Source organism: Rhea pennata, chromosome 6 (genome assembly GCF_028389875.1).
Source record: "Rhea pennata isolate bPtePen1 chromosome 6, bPtePen1.pri, whole genome shotgun sequence".
Classification (NCBI taxonomy): Eukaryota; Metazoa; Chordata; class Aves; order Rheiformes; family Rheidae; genus Rhea; species Rhea pennata.
The window spans coordinates 21,582,669-21,596,727 of NC_084668.1; the positions used below are offsets into that span (position 1 = coordinate 21,582,669).

Below are 14,059 nucleotides of genomic sequence, written 5' to 3' on the forward strand. Positions count from 1 at the left end.
CTTTAAAAAGGGAAATGTAAATCCCATTTATAATGTAATTTACATTTGTAGAAACACACCATAAATATTACAGATATGAGCAAAACAATCTTTCCAGGATTTATTGAAAATAATTAACATGACTGCTATTGAAAAGTAACATCATCTGCTTCTTTATATAAAAAGGAGAATTAATTAATGAGAAAAATAATCCTGCTGCTATTTTGGAAACAGAATCTCCAGCTGGCACATACCACCTGATATTGCTTCCTATGAACTACTACAGTTTTCGCTTACAAGGTAAACTGGAGAAGAAATGCACACTGTGTTGTTTTGAACAGGATTTTCATGGTTTCACAGTTCCTAAGTTAGATGTTTTAAAAAGCAGAAGTCTCAGATGTAACAAGTTGTTATCTGCGTTCTGATCTTTTCAGACTGCTTTAAGAAGAGACAAGAGGAATCCCAGTTCCGATCTCAAAGGGTTCTGTTATCCTTAAAAACCAATAAATGTTCCTTTTGCAACAGTATCAGCTGAATAGAAGACTACAAATTAAGGTTTGCTGCAGATCTTTGGCATTCCAGACCAGAAGTCAAGATAATTGTTATTTCTCCATTTATCTCAATTTGCTTTCTGCAAAAGGAGGAAACATTTCTCGATTTACATTGCAGGCACGTCACTTATAAGATGGGGCACAAAGAGCCATTACTGTGCTTCATCTGCTCTACTTCCATTCTTGGAGTTTTGACTCAGTGACTTTGTTTTTTGTTTCAAATATTCTCTTGTAAAAGGGTAGTGCTTGGAACAGAGAGCCTGTTGTAGGCACCCTCCCTTAAAAGGCCAACTCACCTCAGTAAAACTAATTAGGTAAGTCAGAGTACAGCACTTCCATCATCCAAACAGTGGAAACAACCTGTGGATCACTACAGCAGATGTACAGATCAACCTGAGGGATCTGCATAGTTTATACCGGGGAAGTCAGTGCCAAGAGAATAATCGCTAGATGCATATATGCCAACATGCCAATATTCCACAGCATCAAACCTGCTTCCAGTACGGTCATAAAGAAAGATCCATAGAATTGTATTAGACGCTACCAATTATCAGGAAGAAATTAATGTTCACACTTATACAGCAGTACCCAAGTTACAGTTACGGGCTTACTATGCAATATGATACACAAGCCAGGAGCCTTGTCACATGCATTAAATTCAGATTAGATATTTGGAGTACCAGCAGCCACAGCAATACAGACCACAGTTTTCACAGACTTAGCACAGCACAGACCTATTCTATGAAGGAAAAACAGGATAAAGACCAATTTATCACTAGTACTTTACACTTGCCTGCAGTAGAGCATCTGCCTGAGCATCATCATTTGACAATTATTGATCATATTTACAATATGTGAAGGAGGCCATACAATTTGCTTAGTAACTGCAGCTTACCAGTATCAAGCACAAACTATAGATGCAAATTTGAAAATGCTTTTCACTGAATGTATGCTCCCACCTGTGAATTTGCCCATTCCTGTGTAGGTAGTCTAACCCCTCCAAAACTTCTTTAAGAATTGTTGCTATTATGGGTTCTTCAAGGACACCATTTTTGTGTTCTCCTCTATTGACAATATACTTTATGATATCAAGCATTGAACCTATATTGAAGATCCAAAAGAAAAAAAAACAAAAAACAAAACCATATATATACAGCATTATCATACTGGACTCTTGCAAAAGTATTTCTTTATTCTTTCCATGCTACTCCAATTTAAATCTTTGCTTGTATGTGCAAACACCTCAGCTAGTCAGCTCTCGGAACAAAGCATGCAACTACCTGGATAAATGGAGAAGCGAAGTAATGCTTTGTCAAGAATACTTTGATATTCAACAGTCCATTAGAAAGATCTGGTAACAGATTTCTAAGCTATTATCTATTAAAAATTCAAAGTATCCCACATTCAAACACACAAGCACAGCAATCACATTCTGGTTTATGATCCATCTTACATTATGGTTCGGACATTTTCCACCCAAGCTAAACGTGCAATTGCAAGACTGAAATGAGACATTCTCCATAAGAAAAAAAAGACAACTGCATCCCTAGCAATATGCAGTGTGGCACTGAACTTTAGATATTCTTAGTTTCAAGAAATGGTAATAATTTCATTTATACCAGCATTTTCCAGCAGTTCACAGTAAGCTTCTGTCACAGATCACTGGTTTCTCTCAGGGCTTGTAGCTACTTTTGATGGTTATCAATTTTACAGAGTATGACTTAACAGTCCTCAAATTTAACCAAATACAAAGTAACACTGTTATTTTATGAGCACTTCCCATTTTTGCTTTGAGTGTGACGGTACAGAAGTCTGTTGCCATCAAGACTAATCTTGAAGCACACCATTAGCAACCAACAGCCCCATCTTATGTTGGGGGCCTCAGTTTTCTAAACCACAAGCACATTCAGTTCAATCCATTTTTCTCCCACAGAACTAAGATTTTTATACCATTAATCATTATTATAAAAATTCTTATGGATGTTTGGTTAGTTTTTTAAGCAATAAAAAGGATGCGATATGTATAACACTTGTTTTAGATATAGTCCTTCTTGGGTAAAGAATAAGAAAAGTCCATTACAAAGTCAGAAATATGTGCATTTTTTACAGTAACAGAATAGACTTGTAACTCAAAAAAAAAGAGACACACTGGCTAAATTCTCACCAGAATAGTTTTCCCTACACAGCCTTACCACAAAATTTTAATATATTGACTCAGAATATAAAGTTATAGTTTACCTCAATAATTCTTTGTATGCAATATCAGTATACATAAACTTTTTAAGCTCACACATTTCTGCTATGTCATTCAGCATGCCTTTGTCTCAAGGTTTATCCCATACAGTCTTTCCCCCTCCTCATTGCTTGATGTAGGTCAGTTAGCTCAAATAAGGCACAAATGGTATTAAAATTCTTATAAATTCCTTACAACTAAACAAATAAAAAGAGTAACTTACCTCCACTTAACAGCTTCATAACCAGCCAAAGTTCATCCTTCACCACGAAAGATGTGTAATAGGTCACCACATTGGGGTGATTGCATTGACTCATAGCTTGAATTTCTTTCTGTAAGAAATACAAAGCCCAGCATAATATGGCCAGCTGTCAGTTCTGCTTGAATAAAGTGAAAGTTTAATTGATTTCTGAAGTGAAATACTGTAACAGCACTGATATAAGCACAAAATATGCATCAAGGCACCAAAACATTTCAATTTACCTATAAATCTACATGCAAGACAAAACATATTACAAGGAATGCAAGGGAGGTTTGGCCAGAAGATACAAAGATAACTACATCAATTTTCTTCTTAGAGCAGCAGAGAAATTAGTGTTAAAGTTCCAAGTTCAGAGTGAGCAATGAAGAATGAAGAGTCTCCAGGAGCTGAAGGTGTGGGTAGAGGCTGGATAACAGAACTTGAGGGAAGATTAAAACCTATTGTCTCTCCTGTTCAAAGGGGTTTAAAACCAGTAGAATAGAGGCAGAAGGGAGAGAAGAAGGAAGGAGGCTGCAGGACAAAGTGGACAGCATCACTGGCTCTGCTTACTACTTGGATGGACAGGTGCACACCACAAGGCCAAATAAGCAGACAGAAGTGCAAGAGAAAAAAAGCAACATTACAGATTGAGAGGAAAAGTCAGAGGAAACAACTGAGTAGAGGAACATACAGTCACCAACAGATGCACGACATGGCACTGCCAAGTAACACCATCTATGACACACCACAGCTGTACACATCAAGAATGAAGGCCTTGTTTTTCTTTTTTTTTTTTTTTAGTTCAAGTATAGTCCTCTTTATTCACTGTTTTACATAGATTTTTCAGTAACACCTTTGAGGCAAATATGCTTTGCTCCGAGTTCTCTACGTAGAGGCCTTTAGGCCTCCTTTGTACTTGAGGGTTTGGCCTCACAGCGACTCCGGCTACCACTGCCCTACCTCCCTCCGCCTCTCTGTTGCCAGCCACATGGCTCTTACCCACCTCTGGAGCCAGAGGACATGATGCTGGACAGTGAACCAGTCAGCAAGCCAATACAGCTAAAAACTAATTATTCTACCTCTCCTCGCTCCCCGAAAAGACAGGGCCTGTGGCTGATCCCTATTAGATTGATTAAAGCTGCCACGATGCCATTTTCAACTTTCAGCCTCATTTCAGTGAATGTTTTGAAAGATTTTCTTTGTTGGTTATTTGCAATGCATTTGAGATCACGTCACAGTAGCTTTCCAATAAAATGTTAATTTTTGCATTAAAGACTTTGATTTATTTTCATCATACTTTTTGGTGATTATTAAGTCAGGCTGTAGTATGACACACATCTCAGCTAGCCCTGTTGTCAAAAGTCCTCCTCCCTAGACTGCCTCTCAGCCCTGAACCACACAAGGAGGAATGTCTGTGTAGCCATGCAATGAGCCTAACTGATCAATTTGCAAATTAACATTTTTTAGTGGGAGAAAGTAGAGGGAAAAACAGTGGAGAAGAAATGTACAACACATTTCTCCTTCCCAGCAGATGTGCCAGCTTAAACTCAAATCAAACTACTCAGGATTTTAATTCAGCTTTCCATATCAAATTTTTACTGTAATGTTCCCAATCTATATTGCTATTTCATTTCTTATATATTTTTACTGTTTTCCTATGCTGGTAACATAACAATGGCTCAAAAAGTCTACTTGTCACTAGTGGGCAAAGATACACCTCATCTGCTTTACACACACACATGAATACTGCAGGAATGGAACGAGCTGCCTTCACAATCTTCAGCGGAAAAGCACTTTGAGTATTTCAGCTGCCTGAATCAATAGCAGCAAAAATTGAGCGATCACAGTAACCGTGGCCAAAGACACCTTATGTCTCAGCTTTGGTGACTTTTTCAAATCAAGTTCCTTGCAAAACAAAATAATGAAATTAAACAGTCCATGAGAGATATGGGATTATAATTTAACTAGAAAAGTATCAGTTTAGATCTTCAACTTCAGATAGCACATCTCACTCACAATTTAACAGTACACCTCCATCCTCAGTTATTTGGTTGAAGTCCAGGATATGCACAGGTGAGAGAAAGTGTTCACTTAAAATATACTCTCAGTTTATACTAGGATATCCAGGAGCATTCTTCACATTTACTTCATTTTAGACATTTTAAAGCACCAAAGCCATAATGGCACTTATCATTTAAAAATCTCTCCCTCATCTCTCCACTTCCGTTCTTTGTGCTAGAACTGCTTGTGAACCGCATCAGGACACATGCCCAGGTTAAAAGTTAACTTTTCTGGCCAGGTTATTTCTGATCCAGTCCCATGGACAGGCCATACAAAGAGCACAAAGAGCAACCAGCACAAGTGCAGGTGATGTAGTAATGAGTGGTTGGGACACACCTATTTTTGGTGGTAGCACTAACTTGTAGCATTCACAAGAGCAGGGTCCAGCTGCAAGCAAACAGGCAGGTGTTTGGGTGTGTGTGTGTATATGCGTGTGTGCGCGCGCGCGTGCGTTTCCTGAGGACCTGTCTCACGGGCACCTGGAATCTGGCACTTTTGTGGGACTGGCCTTTAAATACAAGGGGCTATTTCAAGGAGCCTACCCAGAGCAGAATCTCAAATCATTAGAAAAAAGTTTCAAACTAAGTTTATTGGTAAAAGAGACAGTCATCTAGAAACAGGTCTGTCAGGGCCTTTAGATAAAAGCCTCCTCCTTTATTTTACTTTTATTGAACAACTTCAGCATTTCGTATTTACGTGATGGTACTCCATTGCATCAGCCAAGCTTGCACATGGATACAAGAGTTCCTCCTTAGTAACAAGTATTTGTCCACTGTCTAAAAGATAGTAAACACAATAATGTACAGTAGGATTATTGCTGAAGTGAACATTAAAAAGTAGTTCAAACCAGCATTTACTCAGGCTGTCCTGAGTTTATCATCTTTCCTAAAAAGTTCAGAGAATAAGCTATGCTACACATTTTATTTCTTTTTAGATTGAGAATAAGGGGATGGGGTAAAATATCCAGTCTGGATAACATTAAAGACAGGAACTTTTTCCTTGGCTTGTGGAGTTAAGTTACATTTAGCCTGCAATAGTGAGAAGAGAGGACAATGCCAGAAACAAGAGTATTGAATTTCAGGAGTTCGGCAGTTTATGTAACCTCGGTATTATTTAACCTCCCTCCCCCATTACCTTTCTACTTCAATTGGCAATAGCCCAAATCCTAAGTCTGCTTATGTGGGCATCAGGCTTGCTGCATTTCCATTTCTCTAAAGGCCACATAGTGGAGGATTTGTCAAGAGTGTCTTTGCATGTACATCATCAATGAATACTTATCCTCAGGATTTTACAAAACAGCATGTTTGGGGAACAGAGTTTTGAAAGATTCTTATGCCAAAGGAAACTGTTTCATCATAAAAATAAGTGCTTAAAAACTGAATAGATTCAAAAATGATATTAAAAACTCAAACCTAGGAACATTCTAAATATTAACTGAAATAAAAGTGTTTGGACAGGTATGACAACCTTTCTTAAAGTAATTTATGACCTTTTCCAGAGTATCATCTCTATTTTTTAAACAAATTTTTAAAAATCTCTAGATAAAAACACTATCAGAATATACTTTCCCTCGGGGAAAAAAATTTTAGTTATGTGTGTGCACACAAGTATACGCACATCTATAAAATAAAATATCATACATGGCCTTTTTGTTACCCTCCTAAAGCAGTCCTACGAACTCAGAGAGCCAGAATTTATGTTCAGATCGATACAGATTAACAAATAAAAGAAAACATCTGAACACAGAACAGCAGATATTGACTTAGGTTAAAAAATGACGGCATGGACAGTTGCCTTTGTACAAAAAGAAAACAATGTGGGACTAGAAGTTCAATATCTATTGCCTCATTTAGCAGACAGTGGAGACATCTCAGCAGTAAAGGTCACTCAAGTTCTTGCTAATGTAACTTGTACAAGCTTGTATCGAGTTGTAGCCACATCTCTATATCAGCTGGATATCTTTTGTGGAGTTTTGGTAGTTTGGCCTGTTTTTATTTGCTGAAACTTTTTTTTCCTAATTTCCACCATCAGTTCAAATTCTGCTAAAACAAAAGAAGGTTTGATCATTTTATATTACATTACGATGTAATAGTGTTGGTAGCCTTATGAAAATGTTCTCTATGGGCTGTAGATGTTAATACATCATGCACAGCCTCACCTTGGGCAGTTCTCTTTTAAACATGGTTCAGAGCTACACTTATTTTTTGAGTTTAGTTGGACAGAAACCTCACTACCTCAGAAGTAGATTTCACTGCCACAGCCCTCTAAAAACACAACAATGTTCCATACAAGCTGTTACGTAAACTGAAGGCAAATGCCATCAATCACCAGGGGAAGAGCATTTTGGGTCCTCCACTGTAAACAAGCCATTTGATCTGAAGAAACTAGATGGACCATACCCTCTGTATCAAATTCAAGATATCTTTTGAACTGGCAATTCCCTGCTGAGGAGATCATTTCCTTCAGAGGCAGGAATTTCTGCATTAGAAAAAGCCCACAGTCTCTAGGCAGTAGTATAACCTGTGGAACAGAAGAGAGTGTTCTCACTTTTAGAATGATTTTGCATCCTTTAATTCTTGTTTTGCTGCCTATGTATAAATAAGCATTAGGCTCATAGAAACCTGACTAGGAATGACAAAAAGCAACAAGTTCAACTTTTAAGTTCTTTGCAACTTTGTCTGGATTGCTATAACCACTGCAGAGGAAAGACTCCTGTAGTTCCTTTTACAAAGAGCATCCTACAGGTCCCTTCCTCCTTTGATCAGTGATGCAAACAAACAGCATTCCTCATGTGGTTTCTTACTGCCTATTGGATGTTGTGTGTTATTAGCATTAACAAGAGTTTCCTTGTGTGCATGACCACATAACCATTCTTACCCCAGCCCCACCCCTCAAAATATCATTACAAAAATATTCAAACAACTAGTTTCTGCCTTTTTCTCTGCTTTAGACATTTTAAGGAGACCTATTATTACCTTTATATTTTAATCAGTTTCTAAACAAAGGAGAATATACTTTTTCCTCAGTATTAGGAAATGACAGACAATCATAAAGTAAACTCTCAAAAACCAAGTCTCCAGAAAGCAAGGGTTAAAGTTCTTCCCAGAGCTCTCAACAGTTGGTTAACTCAAAGGATTCAAATTTGTACCTCTTCTTTTTGAGGGCATGAGGAAGTATATATTTGTCTGACATTTTAGGGCAAGGGCACATTTCTTTCAGATGATTTTAAGTCCTTTTCCCCTCTATTATCCTGCATGAAATCCTGCCCTTACTCTTACATCAAGCAAAATCAAGATCAAAACACAAAACTGTCTCCCTACAATGTGTTCTCCTCTGATTTACTTACGAGTAACTCATCCATACTGGTCTGGCATTTTTCTAAGTTGATCCTCTTTATTGCTACACGTTCTTGCCTGGGTTTGCATAGCGCTGCCTGGACAACTGCTGTAGCACCACTACCTGAAAGAAGGCAGAAAAGGAACACAGACTTAATGTGACAGGAGTTCCAACCAGCATCGAACACAAGAACCCAGCAGCCAAGAACTAGAGAACCTTACATTAACCCTTTTTCAGTATTTCCCGCACACGTGCGCCTTTCCACCAGCAAGACAGCTTGCACACTTCTCAAACGGTGAAGAAAAGCTCTCTAGTTCAGAGACTCTGTTCCATATTCAAACAATTCCAAAGAAGAGAACTTAAAATAGCAGGCTCATTTATCAAGTGGCACCCACCACTGAGATGCATTTCAAAGCTTAGGAGTCATTACCCTTTTGTCTTTGGACACATTCATTTCAATCAATAATTTAATTACTTAACAACTTGCAGGGCTAACATGATTAGAAGTGTCAAATGTGGAGGGAGAGGAGGACAAGGGGATTGCTTTGTCCAATGTTATTTCTTTCAGTTCTTTCAGGTCAGTCTCTGCTTGCTAGGCTTTTGTCCCCACTGCTCAACAAACAGAAACATTGCTAAAATTGTACATGCCGAATCTTCTACAGTTTCATCAGCATTATTGCACGTCTACTATGATTAGGATAACAGCCTAGACAAAAGAGCATGCTGATCCTTGTAAAGAGCACGAGGCACAAGTATCACACTAGCAATAAGAGGGTGCAAGTTGCTCTAGGGCCTGGCAGGGAAAAAGTCACGCTTGACATCCAAATCACATACGATCATACCTCAAAGATGACAATGCTAGATGGACTCCAACAGAATTTGGGAGGAACTAGTGTTCCTTAGAATAAGTTTGTTTTTGTTTTCTTTGCTAATAGCAGGAGTAGAAAGTCCCATTGCTTCTTTTATCAAGCACCCACTGGGTTTGCCCCAGAGTCAGTATCTCAGCATTGCTTATTAAATTAGTAAGATGCTCTCAACCAATATTCAGAGTTTTGCCAAGTTTTCACATCTTACAGCTATATAAGATGCAGCAGAGTGTACTTCCTCAAAGTAATTGCATCTTGCTCATTCATGCAGAAATCTAACAGAAACTGTTCCCTCTGAATCCCCTGAGTAGCTTCTACCTGTAATTTTAACTATTTTCACATTAATTATGGTTTTCTAGTAACTCACTGAACTGAGCAACAGATCACATTGGCCTGCTCATACATTATGTTCTATTTATGCACACTAATTGGCATATCCTAGATGAATACAAATCATCAACAAAAAGCCCTTTTGTTGTCAGGCCCTAGAAACATGGATTCAGTTACCAGTCAACTTAAGAACAATTGAGAGCTTTTCCTTCCACACACCCGAAAAAAAAGCACCAACTCATGACTGGAAGTTATTGTCCATGTTTTAATTGATATTTGCTTAGATATTTTCATGCATTGTTTGATTGCATGCTTTTCCTCTGCTCAAATCACAAAGCTTTTTAGCTCAGTACATGAATTCTATTACAATATAAAATTGAGCTTATCTTAAAAAAGAAAAAAAGTCTTAACAGGATAGATCAGTTATGGTTTTCAGGATGCAGTCACAGGCAAATATTGACATGTCCTGTTCCATCAGCTTAGAGAATGCAGTCTTTAAAAAAAATCCCATATCGGTATTAACCAATAAAAGAATTAAGAGGTATTTAAAAAGTTACAGAAAACATCCAAAGGAAGAAACTGGCAAGTTAGCACAATTCAACTCTTAATAAGATTCCTTCTATGCCATTTTCATGAAGCTCTCACTCAACACACCAGGACACAAATCCTCTCATTATTTTGACTATACAACTGTAGGCCGGGGTACGGGGAGGGGAGAGGAGAAGGAACTAAATCTTTAGCTATTAAGGATACAGGAACCAGAATTAATGATTCTCCTTGATGCATCTTTTCTCCATATGCCAGTATTTTTCTCTATTCATAGGAAACAACCAAATCTGCACTTTAAAATGCAGTCACACACCAAGACTACATCGAAACATAAAACAAAAGCATCGCAAAGGAAAAAAAAAAAAATTCTTCAGCAAGACCCGTATACAATCCTAACTGCTTCCTCAAGTTAAAATGCAAGAGTCAAACGACAGTAATTTTTTTTAATTTTGGAAAAACTTGATTACAAAAAAAGATATCACACATCACTAACCCTACCCCATTACATTACCTGCTCAAGTTTTATGAAATCCCAAAGCAATTAGTATATATTTACCACAATGTAAACATTCTTCTATTACAAAATTAATTGTAAGCACATCTGTTATGCACAACTTGAAGATCGGTTCCTCTTTTGCTTACTGAAAGAGAATGAGATGTGAAATTTTGGGATGCAAACTAGAGCGAGAGCTATTCATAAAAAGAGCCTTTCAGTGCACTTTTCCAGTTTCTCCTCTACAGAGACGAGCTCCAGCAGGATATTTTTCATCACAAGAAGATGATGCACTGACAATGCAAAAGTTTTGCTGTTTAAAATAAAGCAAACTAGCTCAGTTTCTCTTCTTTCTCTTGTCTTTTGAAGACTCTAGGCAGTATGGTATTTTGATACTAAATGCAATCTGTGCAGCCTGCATTCTCAGTGGGACACAAACAAAACAGGTTTGGGGAAAAAAAAAAAAAAAAAAAAAAAAAAAAGAGAGCTCCAGGTACTAAAATAGCCAAGCACTTGGTAGCTATATGCTTCCTTCCACTTAAAACACTTCCCCCTCTCCTTCTCTGGCTCACAAGGGAAACAACTGGGCATAAAGGAGAAGAAAGTCCAGAACCTTCCCATATGCTCTGAAGACTCCTTCTGTGTAAATAAAGAAATGATGCTCTACTCCAGTCTACTAAACAAGTACAGAACTGAAGCATTGATAAGGAATAGGTATTAGACAGGACTCAACAAATAAGCATTTCAGTCAAGAGTTAACACACTACAAGAGTGTGTTACATCACACAAACAAAGAATTGTCACAGACAACCATTAAACATAACGATTTGATTAGTGCTGAAAGAACATGTTTATGTAGAATGGATTACAGTAAACCATTCCTTGTTGGGAGACACGGCTTACTCAGGTATACTGAACCTTACAAGGCATCCAAAACCTATCCCTCATAGCTGGGAACATACCCACTACATGACACACAAAGCACATACTGGTTTTAGCATCCAGTCATACACGATACTTGTCCATTTAGAAAATAAAGCTGGTATAACGAAAGCTCAGGTTGGATAAACTGTGAAGCCTTTCTATCAAGGGATTTCATGCAGAACACTAAGGAAGGATTACTGGTGGTCAGATTCAAAAAAGTTTCATAAGAATCATTATTCCCCCCCACACAGTCGGAAGTCTCTCCTGCTTGCTACAATAGGAAGCTCATATCAAAAGTTAATAGTGAAATAATGCAATTTCAGTCCACAGGATGCCTACTATGCCTATTTCACAACAGATAACAAGAGACAGTTTAATCTTCTCCTCATGTTTCTTACTGCCATCCTTCTCTCTGCACTGACAGTCAACTTGTTCCTTCTGAACCACATGCATTATACCATCCTGCTTTCAATATAGCAAAACCATTAGAAATGCTTGTAATCAGGTTCATGTAACAGAAACCTCCTTAAGAGCAATTACAAATGGCTGTATCTCACTTGTTCTAAAAGGACCTAACCTAAAAACAGAAATAAAGAAATATTCTACATTGCACTTTGCAGATGCTTCACAGAAAGCATATGAAAACACTACAAATGCAACCACTCATCAGGGACTTAAGCTTATCTAAAGAAGTTCCTTTAAGTTGTTCTAAGTCTGACAAACACATTTTCTCTCTGCTTTAGTATAGGTGTAGAACCTGTCTCCAGTTGGCAATGAAAAGAAGGATCTTTGAACAGGTGTGTGATCAATTATAGATACGAATATTTTGGTTTTATTTACTTTCCACTAGCCAAGTTCCAAAACCAAAGACAGCGAGGATAGATGGCAGCACCACTTTGTGTGCACATCACATGTGCACACACACTTCCTCCTTCATACAAGCATGCAGCACTGCTGCCATTTATTCCCTATGTATAAAGGTCTAACACTTCCCACACATTCGGCATTGCACTGTAATTCTCTATTCCAAACACATCTAGAACTATTTCTATTTTTGTCTCAAAACAAAAAAAACAGTATCTTCATTACCCCACAGTGATTTACCAAGTCTTACGTACAGTAGCTCAGTATTATTCTACAGTATTCTAATATAAACATCTTTTAAAGATTTTTGCATTCATTAGGTCCCTTCAGACATTCTACCCAACAACAGTTCCCTACCTACCACATTTCTTCTATTTAATTTCTTGGTACATACGATAAGAACATCAAGAGGAAGATGTAATTTGTTGGTAATGACAACAGTTTCTTGCTGACTGGATGTCCGACAGGTTAGACAGCAGTCATAATTACAGAATACCAACTACCTTATCTCAGAACCTGTACAAACTCTTACATACCTACCCACATCATCTACATTTCCACACCCCTCTTCAGCTCCCCCGGATATAGAAATCTCCTATGAAATTTAAACCATTAGAGCATATCGATTTTAAGAGTCCACCTCAAATCCAAGATTAAACTGTAACCACCTCTAGAAGAACTCAGTAGTAAGTAAATAAAAATCTGAAAAGGGATAAAACATCTATTATTTTTATTTTATTTTTTCAGACAATCCAGTTCTGAAGAACAGACTCCCTAATTAATTCTTAAGTGCAGTTTACAAGCAATATAAGTGAAGGATTCCTTTTGCATACAGCAGAGCACACACTTAAGCCACAATTAGCATACATAAATCTGTACTTGCACAAATGCAACCTAGCTTAGGTTTCGGTTCTTAAGAGCATGATTTTTACATATGACATACAAAGCATCTGTGTTTATATATAAGCTTGAAAAACTACATGGTACATATAGTATACAATACACAATACTGTATAGTGTACCTTCAGCATTACTACATCTGTGTTACAAACTAATGGATACTTCAACACATTCCAAGGCAGCATTCTAGAGAACTAGTCTTTCCAGTCTTGAAACAGTTAGTGGTAAAGCAATACTTTTGGTTAAGAAACTGAGAAAAAAAAAAAAAAAGAACCTTTAACTTCTTTCCATTTCTAGCTCTTCCCACATGCATTTTCAGCATCACTCATTTTCTTTCATATTTCCACTGTTTAAAAGTTAAAATTCTGCTCCTTAAAGCTCATTTAGACCATCATACTTAAACTCCGAACATTTTCCGAACTTAACTTCACAGGCAATGAACTCTATTTCTCTTTCAATCTTCAAAAGATGTGTGTTCTTCAGAACTTCAAGTAAGCACAATTCAGTTAAAATTTCTACCTACTTTATTTTCTTACCAAGCCTGGGATCAAGTCTCTCCCCTTGTAACTCACATGCAACACTATCTGGCAGGATGTTGACATAAATCAATTAAAATACACTACCTGTCCATGAAATCTAGCATATACATACAACTGCTACTTTGGCATTTTGATCATTCAGCAATTACTCAGATTCTTCATTGAGCTAAACAAAAAATTTGTTCTACAGTTG

At 37.5% G+C, this 14,059-nt stretch overlaps 1 protein-coding gene across 3 annotated transcripts in view; it reads right to left on the reverse strand.

Moving 5' to 3' along the window:
• The window catches only part of STK39 (serine/threonine kinase 39), a 139,189-nt gene that overhangs the window by 79,887 nt on the left and 45,243 nt on the right, over nt 1–14,059 (reverse strand). For 2 of the 3 annotated variants that reach the window (XM_062578408.1, XM_062578407.1), the window contains exons 2-4: nt 8,412–8,524; nt 2,987–3,095; nt 1,490–1,631 (exon numbers count right to left, since the gene is read on the reverse strand). In XM_062578408.1, the coding sequence (XP_062434392.1) occupies nt 1,490–1,631; nt 2,987–3,095; nt 8,412–8,426 (266 nt within the window). In that variant the 5' untranslated portion in view covers nt 8,427–8,524. Of the gene's footprint in view, nt 1–1,489; nt 1,632–2,986; nt 3,096–7,464; nt 7,586–8,411; nt 8,525–14,059 lie in introns of those variants that run through there. The other variant, XM_062578409.1, reaches the window with a different exon arrangement.